The 16,612-nt window shown below is 34.2% G+C and overlaps 2 protein-coding genes across 4 annotated transcripts in view; one reads left to right on the top strand and one right to left on the bottom strand.

The window, feature by feature from the left end:
- Positions 1 to 16,612, top strand: part of LOC142337714 (uncharacterized) — a 159,921-nt gene that overhangs the window by 70,670 nt on the left and 72,639 nt on the right. The gene's annotated exons all lie outside the window — the stretch shown is intronic.
- LOC142337715 (uncharacterized) overlaps positions 5,246 to 16,612 on the bottom strand; it is a 47,456-nt gene continuing 36,089 nt past the window's right edge. For both annotated transcript variants that reach the window (XM_075387174.1, XM_075387173.1), the window contains exons 2-3: positions 8,040 to 11,007; positions 5,246 to 5,794 (exon numbers count right to left, since the gene is read on the bottom strand). In XM_075387174.1, coding sequence (XP_075243289.1) covers positions 5,308 to 5,794; positions 8,040 to 10,147 — 2,595 coding nt within the window. In that variant the 5' untranslated portion in view covers positions 10,148 to 11,007 and the 3' untranslated portion in view covers positions 5,246 to 5,307. The remainder of the gene's footprint in view (positions 5,795 to 8,039; positions 11,008 to 16,612) is intronic.

A 16,612-nucleotide genomic window follows, 5' to 3' on the forward strand; every position in this document is an offset into this window, starting at 1 on the left:
GTTTGTTTTGGATTACTGAAAAATAAGGTTAGCATTGTTTACTAAATTTTTGATTTCATCTGGTGCTAATTTCTGAAATGAGAGTTGTGATCCCAACACTAAATAAATATATAAATATTTAGTAATTTGCTTAGCTATTGAGGTCTAACACTGGAACACTTGACATAGGTCTAACGAAGCATCTAGGAATTAACTATCGCTTTTTAGTAATGATTGCAAGAGCAAACTTAATTATATTGACACATTGTTACTCTATTTGAAGTATAAACTTTTATAAAAAAGGTTGTCCGAGCTACTTTTTTTAACTATAAAAGATTCACGAAGTTAAAACAATGTTAATCGTGTTTTTTTATTTAAGTCCAATATTTGATGATTCACATCAAGATAATTTCTCAATTGATTTTTTCAAGGGTAATTTTTTAGCTCCAATGCCTGATTTACTGATTTTTATAAACATCGACTCCTCTATCATTGGGTGAGTTTTGGACAATTGTTCACCAGCTAGCTCACTGGTAGTGTTATCAGCAAAATGCTGTTGAAGAGTGGTCCCCTTTTTCAGCGACAATTAACTGGAATGATCTAGAGTTCTGTTATCAAATAAGCATTCTGCAGTCAAATTTATACTATGATAACTATTTTAATTTATAAAATTAGTAGAACGATGTCCAGTGTTCCAGTGTTAGACCTCTTCAGATTAGCAACTTAAAAAACATTTATTTATTGTTAGGATAATAGCTCTCATTGCAGAAATTAACACCAGTTGAAATCGAAGATTTTATAAGCAATTCTAGCCTAAATATACAGTAATTCAATACAAACAACAACAGCGCGTATAAGTTATAATCTTCCGCGAATAGTTTGTCTCCCGATATCTCCGCGGAATAACTATTACATTTATCTTTATATTTTTTATAACTAACAAGGGTCAGAAAAAAATGGTCCAAACAAGCACTTGTTTAAATGTGCATTCTTTAGGAAAAATGAAGGTACCGCAGTACAGAAGCAATATCAGACAATTGTCGAAAACTGAATGGTTCTCATAAAAATTCGCTCGTCATCAAAATTTTTGATGAAATTCAATTTTTTGTAACGCAAGCAGAAGTGGAACCCATTGTCATTTTTCTTACAGAAATTTGGTTGAAAAACACAGCTAAAAAATATTTTGTTTAGAAAACTACTCCGAAATTGAAAAATGCATTAGAAAAAAATTGGTGGTTGTTTTTGAATTCTGGTTCTTAAAAATGTAACGGAAAAGCTGGCATCAATCGAAACAAACAGTTTACAAGACATCAGTTCAAAATTATTCTTGAATGATTAAAAAAGCATTCTTACATGCTGTTTTGTTCCTCCAAAAATAACCAATATGGAAACATTTCAGAAACTTTTTTCATGAATAGATAATTGTGCTGAGTGATACCTTGCATATAGTGGGTGGTGATTGTAGCATTAATTCAAAATAAAGTATGCTAGATTATCACATGGAGATGAACCGATTATCTCTCATGGGTCTTCAAACACCAACACGGGGTACAATTTCACTCACATCTTGCATTGACGTCTTTCTGCACAAATTCCAAGTCGAAAAGTTTTGTCAAAAAAACCAAAACTAATGATCACTGTTCAGTAGCGCTTTAAGAGGATGTCATTAGGAAAACGGCTGAAAACAACCCACAATGAGCAATTTAAACGAGAACTGAAAAGCTGACTCTTACTCTTGCAATTTTGACATTCATAATGTTCACAAAATGACAGAGATGCTGCACGAAATACTAATTGAGCAATTAAATACTTTTTACCTAGCCAAAAACATCAAATAAGCGAACAACAAAGCACTGGATTGATAAAGAGGTTAATAAATAGTAGACAAACAGGAACATTTTGGAAGATGAGTTTAACAAAAAAAAAATAGTCAGAACCGTAAGAAAAACAATCCAAGCTCGTTAGAAGAGTAATAAGAAAAATAATGTGACAGTTTTCTGAAAAAAACTTCCCATGAAGCCGGAAAGGAGAACCGTGGGCTCTTCAAGTTTGTTAATGATGATCGAAACAAAAACACAAATGATGATACAACTGAAAATGAAATCCAAGAGCAAAACATCGAAATCTTAATAACTACTTTGCGTCAGTAGGTGGTAAAATATCGCTTTTTCGATTGACAACAAAAACCTGAAGGGCTAGACAATTAAATGCAATTTTTTTCACCAACAAAGAGGAGAAAGATGTTTTTGCGAAGATTGCAAAGGCAATGAAAAAATGGAGCGCAAATTGCTATAAATTTATTTTTGTCTCTATTAATTCTGTATCAAAAAATCTGTGGCCAGTTCTGACCATGATATTCGAAAAATGTTTCGAGGACGGAATTTGTACGAAGAACTTGAAAATTGCGTCAATCAAGCAGTTTTTTGAAGTTTGCGACATAAACAATCCTGAAAATTAAAGACCTATATCACATCTGCCAATTATTGAAAAAAAAATGAATCCTTAGTTTTCAATAGTGTACAAAATATTCAAAAAAGAGGATACTAAAGAGTACGCAATTTGGATTTTGAGCGAATCTGAACACCCCAGAGTCCATTTTTACTCTGTTAGAAGGTATGAAACCAAAACAAAAAAGGATCCGTGTGGCATCCAAATAACTTTCATAGATCGTAATCAAGCATTCGCCACTGTCGACCATTGCATCTTTTTACAGAAATGTGCAGATTGTGATTTGAGGGTGAAAGAAGTGGATTTGTAAAATTAAACCAAAAATCTATCAAACCAAGAAAGATAACATTTGGCGTACGTCAAGGATCCATCCTTGGTCCGCCGCTATTTTTCTGTATGTAAAACACATCTCGTGTAACGATGAAAAAACAAATGAAAATCTCTATGCCAATGATACAGGCATAAAAACCAATGGTACAAAAACAACAATAAATAGCAACCAACAACTGGCTTTAAATAATGTTAGAATTATTTATTAAAAAAGCTAACATAGGATGAAGAAAGAACGCGGACTGTGTCCATAGGAAAGAAGTGTGCCAAACAAAACAGCTTCACTATGAACTCTGAAACAGTGGAAAATGTAAACAGTTTTAAGTACCTAGGGGTCATTGTTGATCATCAGCAAAATTACAAGAAGCAGAGTTTTTATCAAAACTAAATCAGTTTGCTGCTATGTTCATACGCTATGAGAAAAACTCTAAGAATATTGCAGACGATGTATTCAGAACTTTTGTGCAGCTAGTTATTCAATATGGCGTCCTAGCTTACGGAGCGAAAAACAAAAGTATTTTTTTAATGACAAAATTAATTCGACTGCTTATGGTCATCTTCTGAGCTAATATAATTTGACACCGTTGCAAACTGACGCAAAAGAATAAAATCTACATCAGTCAGGAACAACTACACATCTATGAGTTGACGAAATTACTGATGGAGAAATGATTAAAACTTTAAACACCTATAGGAGTGTATTAATGAAAACGATTTGGGAAAAAAAGCTAGAAAAGACGGGCAAACAATTATCATTGCGTCGGCTTTCCTGAGATCAGTGAAAACTCAAGCACAGTTAGGTTAGGGAAACTTTTCAACTGATTTTTAACTATGGACTGCACAGTTATAACAAATGTTAAAAAATGAAAATTACACATGCAGAACAACTTGCTCAGGCCTTTCTCAAAAATTTTTTCAGTTGTTTTCTATACCCGAGTTGAAGTTTCTTTGTTTTCATACAAGGATCATATATGATTTCATACTGTCCATACTTGATTTCTTAGTACGATCCTTGTATGAAACCAAACAAATCATATATGATCCTTGTATGATTACCAAGAATCATTCATCTATTTTTGAAAATATTTAACCATTTGTGTTTTTTGTTTTTATTCGGTAGGGCGTCACATATATGATACCCCGGCATCACATTGTGATCTGGCAAAAGACCCTAACGTACAATATCGATTGCAACTTGGGCACAAAATAAAAGAGTAAGTCCAAACAAATAACAAATTTTTTGAAATACTCTGAAGCCAGTTTATACATATAAATGCTCATTTAAAAAAAAGTAATCAAGAAAAAATGCATATCACGTCATATTCGTTTTCTGAATACGTTTAAACCACAAAGTTGTTCTTTCAGCGCACACAAAGAATCAAATGTGGATTGCAAATGCGATATAATAATTTAATAAGTCCTCTGACTACATTATACGAGAATTTGTGACACCAGTCAATATATTATGTGTCATATATGACCTTGTATGAAATCCAAGAAAAATTTTCAACTTCAATAAAAAATCAAAATTATACAGTTTTTAGTCTTTGAATTTTTTGTATGATCCTTGTATGAATTCTAGGAAATCATATATGGTCCTTGTATGACTACCAAGAATTCATACAAATCATATATGACCTAGTATGATTACTAAGAATCATATATGACCTAGTACGAAATCAAAGAAAGTTGTATGATCGTTGACCCGGGTACATAAAAAAAACTACCTACGGTTACCTGAGTTTTGTAGTATCTAAAACTGCCGTTTTTGTCTTTGGTAATTTTGTATTGACAACCCATAGATAATTTTTTCTGTCCTTTGAATAAGAATGTGCTCCGAGATTAATTGTTCCGACATAGGCATCTGAGTATGCTCCATAGTGACGCGATTAAAGTACTAAAATATAAGTTGTCTTTTAAATATTGTACGTAAACTCTTGTAATATGCGGATACGCAAGCAATTTTTTATAATCGGATTTTATTAATTAGCTACTGTCCCTCTGATTGGGCGAGTCAATAGATTTGGTCAATCAGGCGGCCCCCTCTGGCTGGGCAACAAATATTCATCTGCCTCAAGAGAGTTTTATCTCCAATTAAATCTCGTAGCTCAATTGAGATTTCACGGCTACAATTTGACTCCAATCTGACTTCATCCCTCCGAACTTTCACAACGAAAATTTGATTAGTTCTGTACTTGGATTGGCTTGCAACAAGGGTTTCCTCTTTTTACTCACAAACTTCAGAATTGATAAACCGTGGGCAAAATTACAAATCGAAGTATTACATTCTCGGATATTTCCGTTGATTTGGCCAAGTCCCCTAGCAATTGTTTAATTGGACTATTTAGTTCCAACATTACTGGTCATTAGTCTATAGGTTCACTTGGATCCATTACAGCACCTAGAATAAAAGATGTACGTCGTTTTACTGACCTAAAAAGTAGAGATTCCTAGACCTTTTTTGGTGATTATCTGTTTATAAAGACAATTGGGACAATAGTTCTATTATTTTTCTAATTTGACAATTTTATACATTAATATTAATTGCAACTACTCGATAATATTTAATGTAGCAGCATCGCTATCGGCAAATTCAATACTATTTAAATCTAAATCAGTTGTGGACATTTCACTAATCTTTCGGTTGCTATAAGAGACGCTAATCCTTCTAGATTCAAACCCTCCTATGCTAGTTTGTGATGGTAATCTGTGTGCGTGATTAATCTGTTCAGATGATGTGTGGTTACTGTTCAGTCCCTGATGAAATAATTGGCTCGTTTCGAACGACGCGTCGCCTATCATGCTGATTTTGTGCGCCTTGATCGTTGGACTAAGACCGCTTCGTTTTGACACCGGAGGTAAATTTGCAGATTTCAGAATTAAAGGGTCCAGTTTCTCTTCACTGACTTCTTTTAGAATTGAGGTCGCAATATTGTAGTTACAAGGTGAGGGTGATTTGGGGTTGTTAGATGGTACGCTTTTCAATGGGCTCAGGAATTGCGCGGTTGAGAATGTGAATTGGTCAGCAACGGATGTTCTGAAAATATCAATAAAATAAACAATTAGTTTTAAACCATATACTTAGCTACTCTTTTTAGTGTATATCGTGCTCAGTAAAGAGCTCAGTAAAGAGTAACGTCAGTAAAGAGCACATTTCGAGACGCCTCCGCGTTTTGAATTATTGAAATTTCTAGAATTTTTTTATTACATCCGAATTAAAACGGACGCAAGGCATGGAAAACGGGCTCAATTAAAGCGGACACGGAAAGCGGACTCAAGGCCGCTTTCTATCAAATTTTCTTAAAACATTTTCTTAAAACAAAGAGCGACAAAAAAACGTTAAGAAGTCTTCTCAAGTTTTGATTTTCCAAGGGATCAGTTATCCGTGTAAACTTTAATTTTACCCGCATCTTGTAAAAGCCTGTTCATACTCGGAGACTGACTGTGATGCGAGGAACCGTTTAATAAAGCATTTTAAGTTTGCTTTAAATCACAAAAAACACCCAAAATTTATTTTCAAAATTTCTCATGTTAAAATTGACTTGCTAATTATTAATTTACGCAATGAGCAGAAACATTCTAAAAAAATTGGATCTTTTCCGCTAGCCGCAATAATGTTTGACTCCCTACTGAAAAAGTATGTATTTTAGTAACTGAGCACCGGGTATAATACATAAACAGCCCTGTTTGCTTTCAAGAAAATAAAAGTAGTAGATCACATAAATAAAATAAAAATAAAAAGAACAAGTTTTTGGCTGATGTCTACATTATATGCAGAGCTTTACTATTATGCAGTTATTAATTTCAAACTTCGACTATTTTAATGTTTTCTAAATGCCTGTTCACACGTAATAGTTCAAATGAATTCATGTGTTTAAACATATATCAATGGGTGGTGCCTAATTTACTGGGGGAGCTAGCGGAAAAGATCCAAATTATTTTTTCGCAATTCTTGCTGCCCAAAAACCAAAAAACGTTAATTATGATATCGAACTAACATGAAAGCTTCTGCAGTTCATCTAAAAGTCTTCAAAATTTTTTGGCAATAATTTATGTTTTCAAAATTAGCAGCCTGAATCAGCAAATTAAAATTGTGTAAATTCGCTTTTCGTTGTTGATGTCTGCATGCTAAGTATTTTCGATGACTTCCTCAATTTTCCTCAAAACTTTCACAACAATTCGAACAAAAATTGTACGCTCTCGGTTATAAGTAAAAAAAAGTTTGTTGAGAGATATTAAGAAGATTTATTTCACTTTGCAAATGGAAACCAAATCTCTCATGCTTTTTACTATGATGGTTGACTTCTGCTATCCTCGCTATCGAGGAAAACTTTGAGCTATTATTCAGGGACTTTTCACTTAGACAATAGGGATAACCTGGTACAGTACTAGGATTTTAAGTCACTTGAATCCCATATAGTTTTTGCTCCATCTAGTACCTCTAGCCTCCTTGAGTTTAAGGTAGCTATCGCCAAAGCCTAACCCAAACCCTTGCCATTGATTTCAGTAAAATTAAACTTACGTTAGTTCACTATATGGTGAACAAGGACATTTCTGCAGATGATTCCTGTTCCTGTCAGGAATTTTATTTAAGTGCAACTTTAGTTTTGGAGTTTCGAAAACCGAAGTTTAAATTTTGACCATTTTGATAAAAAAAATATCCGGAAAAAGCAACCATAAAATTTACTGTGTTAATCAGGCTTTAAAATCAGACAGAATTTCATTCAAAAATTGAGAACTGTTTCCGTAAATTCGCTTTCAAGAAGCGGTACGAAGCGGTACGAAGTTCAGAGCTTATCAATTTCCCTGACTCTGTGCAACATATCTCCAAAAACAAGACATGTCAAAAAATTCAATCGCGAAAGTCCGCCTTCACCCTCTCTAAACTTTGTTGAATAAAATTTATGTTCAATAAAATTCACTCAAAAGTAACTAGAATTGGGAGAAATTTCAACCTGAGAAAACCAGTTACTACATTAAATACATAAAAGGGTAAAACGTGTGGGGAAATTGGTATTTGCATGTAACTGTCAATGAATTTCAGTGATACCAGACTTAATTGCATGTTCTCATACTCTCTGTAACCAAGACTATAAAACTGTTGAACGTGAAGTTCCAGGAATTATGCAAGGATCACTAGCATGTAACAGCTCTTAAAATGACTGTAAAAAGGAGTATGGTAAAAAAAAGGAATACAGTATTAATGGAATCATCGATGTACATTTTTTGTAAAAACCGCATTACTGTGAATTTTGAAACCGGGAAATGAATGCGATACTTACCCTTCAAAAACTTGTGACTCGAAAACACGCGTGCCCTGCTTCTTTTTCACCTCTTCTTCGTTATTCCCAGATTTCAAGTCCACCTTGGGAAAAACTTCACCGCTTCCCTTTTCTCCTTTTTCTTTGCCAATTAAACTGTTCTGAAGGGTTTTGATATTGATTAACTTGAATACGTTTTCAAACACGCAACTGTGCAAAGATCTGATATAGTTTTCGTAATCTCTGTGCATGGAAAGTGCCATTACTTTTTCAGGATTTTCATGCGATTCGAATAAGTTCACGCAGTGAAATATCAAATCATCACCCTGCGTAGATTCTAAAGTTTGTAATTGTAATTCTAAATCTTCATTTTGGGTTAAACCTAACAATTTGGCGTATTCGTTTTCCAATAATGCCAGTTTTGTTTCCAGGTTTTGTTTAAGTTCCAGGTATTTTCGAACAAAGGTTTTATCGCTTTGCGATGTATACTCACGAAAATAATCAACAAATAACGGGTCTGTTTTTTCCAGTTGAGTTTTGAAGGACTCTCTTTTCAGTTTTGGCATTTCACGACCACTTCGGGTTAAAGGTTTTGGCGGAATAATTTGACTTGCACGTTTTTCGTCCAGCGACACAGATAAATCCAGAAACGGGCTAACATGGGCGCCTTGTTTGCGTTTGATTTTGGGCGTGTGGCCGACAGAAACGGTTCCGGGTCGGTCAGCCGAACTTATAGGAGGCGATTTTAGCATTATTGTAGAAGCAGATTCGATTTCGTCGTTTGTAGCTGATTTTCGGAATGGAATAAATTCGGATATCTTTTTCATTTTCGTCGACGTTTTAGTCTTGGCTGATAAGCTAAGCTTGCGTAAATAATCGGCCGAGCTACTGGCTAAGCTATAGCGCCTTACTGCTCTGGCTGATGATTTTGATTTTGTTGGGCTTGTTACATTGTGGTCGTGAAATTGGTCTAAATTTGAAGTAGATTTTGAGTCATAATTTTTATCTTCGAACTGAAGGGATTTTGAAAATTGTTGTTCAACGTTCAAGTGTAAACAACTGCAGTGAGCTTGATTGCACGAAGCGTCCTTGTTTTTGTTTGTGGGGCAACCGTTATTGTTTATTCCCGGTTTATTATAACTACAGGTAGCACCTTTGCCGTAACTGGTAGTAATGCAATCTGACTGGTTATAAGTCTGGATACTGTTATAACTAGGACAACCAATGTTATTACCGCCAGCGAAAGGTTTGGTAGATTTTTCTGTGGTAGTTGTTAAATTTGGCGAATTTATGGAGGAATTTTGTAAATTTGAGGAAATTTCAGGGGTTGATTTAGGGCTATTGGCAGCAGTGTTTGGGGCACTTATCTTTTTCCTATCATTTGAGGAATAGCCGGGAAAATTGTATCCTGTGGAAAATGTTGCAACAGAACTATTGGCTCTCCTTTTTGTTTTGCCTGTTATGCATTTTCCACCGCTCAATAAAACTTCGTCACGGCTGTTACCGACAGAACTATTATAACTAGCATAACTGGTATTATCACTTGAATAACTGCATTTACTCCCTTTCCCAGTATCGGTGGCTGAGTTTCTTCCCTCGCTTGATTTGGTTGAATAACTAACACCAACCTCTTTGTTATAACTTAAGTTATAACTATTTTGGTTGTTTTCAAATGCTGTTTGTCTAATTGGCTCAAAATCGAATTGACTTGTGTCTGAACCTTTGAGCGAATCTGAATTATATTCAAAATCTAATTGGGTGATTTTAGGGGATTTTCGTGAACAAATTTTTTTCTTCACGTTTTTGGGAGATAATTCACTGAAGGGGTACTTGTCGACTGAGCGGCTTTTGGGGCTTAACTCCTTGGATAGTTGGGCAAAATCTTCAGTTTTGGTCGCTTGTCTCGGCAGGGTTTTGTAACCCGCGCGGCCGTGAATGTAATCAGGTTTATTTCCCAAAGATAGAGCGGAATTTGTCGGTTTTTCTTGGCTGCATGAAGAGTTATTTACATTGCTTTCATTCCAAATTGGTTCACGCTTTGTTCCTAAATTCTCAAGGGAAAAGTTGCAATCTAAATTGGGTTTGTTAGGGTGATCGATTCGATCTCGTAAATCTTCTAAGATAGACATAATGGGCGGACAACACAAGGGGTAATCAAGTAACTATTGTTCCCAAATTTGTATTCTTTGTGAAATCAATTGATCGATATCGAAATCCTGAAAAACAATTAATGCGAAATAAGGAATGGCCAAATCGGGTAATTTTTATTGTATTTTCACAAATTTTTGATGTAAATATCTCAATTTTAAAACGTTTTGTGCATAACGATAACACACAGGTATAGATCAGAAAAATGAGTTAACTTTTCACTAAGTGTAATTAAGGCAATCGTGTTAAGATTCTTTTCAGCAGTTTATTGCGATAAGAAATAACTGTTTAGTGTTTTATATCTTGAATGACTTCAAATAAAGAGTTGTGAATTATTAGCAACAATTTCTCGAATATTCTGATGACTAATTCGTAAAACGTGACTAAATCTCAAATCAAAATTTCAGATAATACCTCACAGGCAAATTTTGTTTATAAACAGTAAAGCGATTCACAATTTATAACTGAGTTTAATGGCTAGATAAACCTGATCGTCGCCAAGTTTCATAGATACCAACATTCGAAACCTTTTACCGACATTCAGACACAAAGTTTTAAATTAGGGATATTAAAATTGAACAAATAACTCAAAGCTCTGAAAACGGAATTTTGCGTTTTGAAACGTGCCGAGCTTTCTCTCGAATGGGACCTATATATTCTTTACATGTATCATCCTCGCATTATAGCTTCAAAGTGGCATTTCAAAGCGTTTGTGTGCTTGATTTGCACGCTAGCGCAATTCTGTTGAAATCTTCATGTGTTTTGTTATGTCGTTCTGAACAAATTGTGAACAAATTGCACATTAATCCACCATTTTCAGGTCCCACAGGTTTTTGTTGAGCTGAAACAATATAAAGCTTTCATTTATTAGATCTACGGGGTATGGCAGAGAATTTCCAACACCATTCCAGCGGCGACCTTGACGCATAAATATTTAACAAGAATAGCCGTAAACTGAAAGTCTAGGGAATTTATGAGTTCCATTACAAATTTGAAGAATATTACAGACCCGCATGCTTATATAATATGATAAATTTTAAAGCTGCATTTTGTCAATTTTGTTGAAGAACAAATGAGTGGTTTTATCTTGACCATGTTTGCACAAAATTCTGGTTGATATTTGCGAGTACGAAAAATTTTTTGATCAAGTTTTATGCTGTAAAAACTTTTAATCAAATCAAAATGTTTTTGAAACAACAAATTCGATAAAGAGTTTTTATTAAATAATCAGTTGACGAAAGAGAAAAATTATGAGCAACGCGATATTATCATCAAAGATTTTGGCGTAATTTAAGCAAAGTGGGGATGGCAAACAAAAACCGCAAATCATGCATCTGTTTCTTGGCACATTTCATTGGCACCGTAAACACCGTAAACTCAAAATGAGGGTTAAACTTTCCAAAAACAACAGCAAGAGCAAACAAGCATATTCTTGTTCCACCCATTACGATCAAAACCTAAATGCCACCCGGATATAGGTTTCAATGCATTTCAGCCCTAAATTTCATGAGTGAAAAAAAGAATAATTTTATACTAGAGTTATTGATGTTAAGTAAGTTTATTTTGACTTCAAAATGATCTTACCGAGATAAATTAGCCTGACAATTTTGATGTTAAAAAGCTTGATAGTATATTTGAACTGCGAATCATTCTGCTCGTCATACTTGCATTTTTGTTCAGACCCAATTTAGTTAGGGAGGAACTATAGGCCGATCCATATATTCATCGCAGTGATGTTTCTTAACAGCCATATTGTGATAGCAATGCCAGTTTTAGCATCATTGTTGACGCCTTCAATAAAAAATATTTTCCGTCTGCCCTTTTTTAATATATCTTATCATTTTTTCGTCGTAATTACAGCCAAGTCTGTTTTCATTTGAATTAATGAAAAATCCCATTTAGATTCAAATGAGGCCCAGTGAATAAGTATTGTTATTTTTGAGTGAAGCTCATGGTTTTCATGGCTCCGTCAAAGTGTTTTCTTAAAATTGTTAACGAATTTTTGAGATTTGCCAACATTCGTTGTTTTGAACTTGACGTCATTATGACTGAGTCAATTTAATCAAAGTGGTAATTTTGTAACTAAAGAACTATTTATAGCTTCAACCGTCTTTGCCTTTGCGTAAAATTGTTTGTGAACTTTTGATTTCTTTTGTAGTCTTTTGTCTTTTGAAATTTCAGACTGGCTTCCTAAGTGGTCAAAAGTCAGCCTATTTACCATTATTTAGTAGAAAACCGATAATTGTTATGGCTATGTTTTCTTTATAAAAACTGTTTTAGGAAAAAAAAATCGGTTTTCGAAAGAAATTAAAGATTTTTTTGAGATTTGCCAAATTTGCCCGATTTCTATCACCTTATAGCGTAATTCCAGCGCTAAAAGATCGCGTTTTCCCTGACGGTAAATAAAATTTTGTCTCCCTTGTTGATAAATTGTTCAAATAGTGGTGTTTTGGCTTTTAAACTGCGAATTTTTGTGACTTTTTTTGAATTCTTTTAATGTTTTAAAAGTACTTTATGTTCTCTTGGGCGATTATCACATTAATGAGAGATGAAAATTAAATTCACATATTACATTAACCGCGTTTCAAAAAGCGCAATTGAAATTGATTGTTTTCACTTCATTTAGTGAATAGATTATTGTTTTATATGCTTCGACATTGTTTCCTTGCAAAATATGCATGACTTTTTTGATTTTTATCTGTATTGGTTCTTTCTGTAGTCGTATGACATTCTAAATAATGACAAATGTCGATTGTTTCGTATGGGAGCATAAATGAAGCCATTTAATGTTTTCATTTGATAGTTAATGGTTTTCATGACTTTGAGATTAATTGTATTCAAAAATTATATAAGTACAATTTTATCGGTTCCCTGTTTGTTTTTTGTCAATTTATTGATTCTTCTGAACAAATACAGGTTCCCTATCTTTTCTATTTAAAATCAAGTCAATTTTTTTTTAATTGAATTTTCATTTGATACCTTTTTGACTTTTTCGTTCGTTTGTTTTCATAAATGTTTTGGTCGTAATTAATGCATGCTGTTTTCTGTTGATTTCATTGTTTGTCTGGTCTCTTAGTTTCCTTAATGGCATGTACCATCGACCTTCTAATGGGCATTATTAATAGCCGCCCTCATCTTCTCAGCCGGCTATTATAGCGCTCCTATTTTTTTTACACTCCAAGAATTGGATTGCATTGGTGCTCTGTCCTTTTTTTTATTTTTGTAAGATGTTTTCACACCTTTTTTCATGACTTTGAGCTTTCAATACGGGATAAAAAGGTAAAACTCAGCGGGCATCAATTTTCATTAGAGGCCTTTAGCCGCATTTAGTAGTTTTTTAAGTACTTAGAGTGGTGAAGCTACTGGGAAGGCCGTAATTTAAGGTTAACAGGTCAAAGTCATTTTCAGAAGTTTTTGAGCCCAAAATGTTGCAATTTTTTCGTCTTTTTTTCGGATTTTTTGTTGGACCAGTCTGAAATTGAGGTTTGTAAAAGTTGGTAAAGGTCTTTTGCAAGACGTAAATACTTTTTATGGCCATTTTAAGAGCTATATGTATTGCTACACCTAACATAAACACTGTAAATTATTCTAATTTTTAAACTTTTTTCAAGTTTTTTGAATGTTTTTGTTGTTTCAGCTCTTGGTGTCACAATAATAGGTTATTAACTGCTCTCAAACGAAATTTGCAGCAATTGTATTAGTCCTGTTGGTCTTTTTTTATGCGATTTTTCGCTTGACCGATTTTTCATCTGACGCTTTTGGCTTTTCGTCCTCAAAAACGGGATAAACAGGTAGCGCCCAGCGGGCATCAAGTGCTCTTAGAGCCTTACAGCTCTGTTTCACAGCTCAAACTGTTTTGGAGACTTATACTTATACTTATGGTGTGAAGGGCGGTTCATCAAGGTTGACACACCCCCCCCCCCCCTGTTGACCCCCCCACGTTAACCCCCCCCCTCCCTATTGCCTCCACCCCCACCGCGCTGTTGCCCCCCCCAGCCCAGTGTTGCCCCCCCCCTCAGCCCCCGGTGCACCCCCCGTGGCTAGCTACTTACGAAGCCAACCGCTCGCCGGTTGTTTGAGAGCAATTCGCCCGACGTTAGTCGGTTATGTTTTTATAGTTTCTAGTGGTAATGGAATGGTTTTAAACTTCACGAATTTTACCAATTTTTTTGATAAAACTTGCTGTTTTTCCAATTCTCTGATATTAATTTTCATTATTCAAGTTCTCCAGCTCCAGGGGGCAAGAAATCTCGTCTAGGATTTGCTAATAGCTTACTACAAAAATTTTATTGTCCATGGCATAAGTCAACTTTTTCAAATTTTTGAATATAGTTGTCAATTTTTAGGTTTCTCTAGCCTGAACAGCCAAAACATTTACTTTAGGTTTTTATAATAGTTTACTGCATAGTTTCTAGTGTTAAGGGGGGATGTGTTTCAAGATTTTAATATTACAAATTTTAGTGCTCTGAAATTTTAGTCTGAGACTTCCTGAAATTTTACTCTTTTTCTTCAGTGGCCGGGGTTTTAATGCTATTGAGATTGCTAGTAGGTTATTGCAGAGTTTCTATCGGCAACAAAATAGTTTTCTGTTTTTTTAGATTGCAAATATAAGTAATTTTTTAAATAAAGCTTGCAATTTAAATTTTTTTGATTGTTTTCAAATTTTTTGAATTTTTTTGTCATTTTCTGAGTTTAACTATCTTTATTGGCCTTTTTGAATGTTGGAGATGAGTTAGAGGACAGAATTCCACAGAGAAAAAATGAATTTGAATTTTTTTTAGACACATTTTTGAAAAATACCTTAAATTTTTCCTTTTCATTTGAAGCATTTTTCACATTTCTTTTTGAAGCATTTGTCGTTTTTTTCAAGATTATCTACTTTAATGTCAAATTAATCTCTTTCAAGTCTTTTGCGTGAGTTAATGACTATATTGCATTGTGTCATAAATGGCCTTCAGGTTAATAGCTTCAAGAGTTTTAGGAATAATTGTTTTGTTTAGTTTGATTCTCTTAGTTTCAAGATTTCGTCTTTTTGGCTGGGATTGTTCAATTGATCTGCTGGTCAGGTACATTAGGCTTGTTTTTCATTCAACTCCTTGGATTGTCTTTCAGGACTTGTCCTGCTATGTTTTTTTACTTCGTCGAACAAAAAAATGTTTCGCTTTACCTCATTTTGCCGCTTTTTCAACATTTTGCGTGAAATCTCTTTGACTTCTCTAGGCTAGTTTCTCTCTTCTCTCATTCTGCTAAAAGTGATTTTGATTATCAGTTGCTCAGCAAAGCAGTTGAAAATGAACAGAGTCGGTACAAAAATTGAAGTCAGAAATGGAAACGAGATAAACCCATAAAGCCCAATTTTGGATGCCCGCTATTTGAACTTTGTTCCTATAAGTATTAGTTACCTCTCTCTAATGCTTATTGGTATTGATAGTAGCCCCTGTAGCCTCTCTCTAAGAAACAGAAGTATGTTCAACTTCGAAATGCCATCAAAATAAATCGGACTTAGAAATGTTTTTGTAAAAAAATCTTTTTTTTTCAATATCTATTCTTTCAATCTCAATCATGCTGATTGGAATCAACGGCGGCTATTTTCCGGCAATCTGCCGGGTATGTTTGTTAATAGAAGCATTGAGAAACTGAGACCACTGAAAAAGCAAAAGCAAAAACTAGCCCACAGCTCAATGGTTGAGTGATTAAGACTTACTGCACAGCTGGAAAATTGAAAGCACGCCACTCTTAGAATTTCTTTGAATATTAAATGAAACGATTTTCCCCCGATAATCGGTTAAGTTAAATATAATTTACTCATTTAAGAAAAATAAAAACTGATGACAGCTAGTTCTATTGTGTAACAGGAATACTGGTCATTGATCGTTCTTTATTTAATCTCTGCCACAAAGCATCACTTATTTTAAACAAGAAAATACACCAGGCTTTGATCAATTTCAGGAAAAATTTCTCTAGCCATTGTTACGCAAATCCAGTGATCTTGGCGACAAATGATTTTCAAATAAAATTCAACGCTATACCAGACATCTCTGTGTAAAAAAGCAAACAATAGCAATTCTATATCACTAGTCAAAATGACTTCAGAGTAAAAAGAATGTTGTCTCAAAGTGTGATGTGTTTTTATGTTCATTCCAATATTATTTAATTTGATTTTTCCTTAACGATTGGAATAAGAAATGGAATTATATTTCAGTTCATGACACTTCTTTAATGTGAAGCTTCATTGAAGATCAACATTTTCGTTTTTGGATGTGAGGTCAAAATGTTTTTTTTTAATATGGAAATGAAACGTGGCCAAGACCTCTACTGTTTGTTATTGCTGGAGTGCAATTTTTTTTCCAAAAATGCTATTTTTTGGCAAAAGACAGTTGGCATGAACTCATGTCAAAACATTGAATCCACTTTTCATAAAAATTGACCACTCAAACTCAAAACAA

This window comes from Convolutriloba macropyga, chromosome 4, assembly GCF_964194025.1.
Source record: "Convolutriloba macropyga chromosome 4, txConMacr16.3, whole genome shotgun sequence".
Classification (NCBI taxonomy): Eukaryota; Metazoa; Xenacoelomorpha; order Acoela; family Convolutidae; genus Convolutriloba; species Convolutriloba macropyga.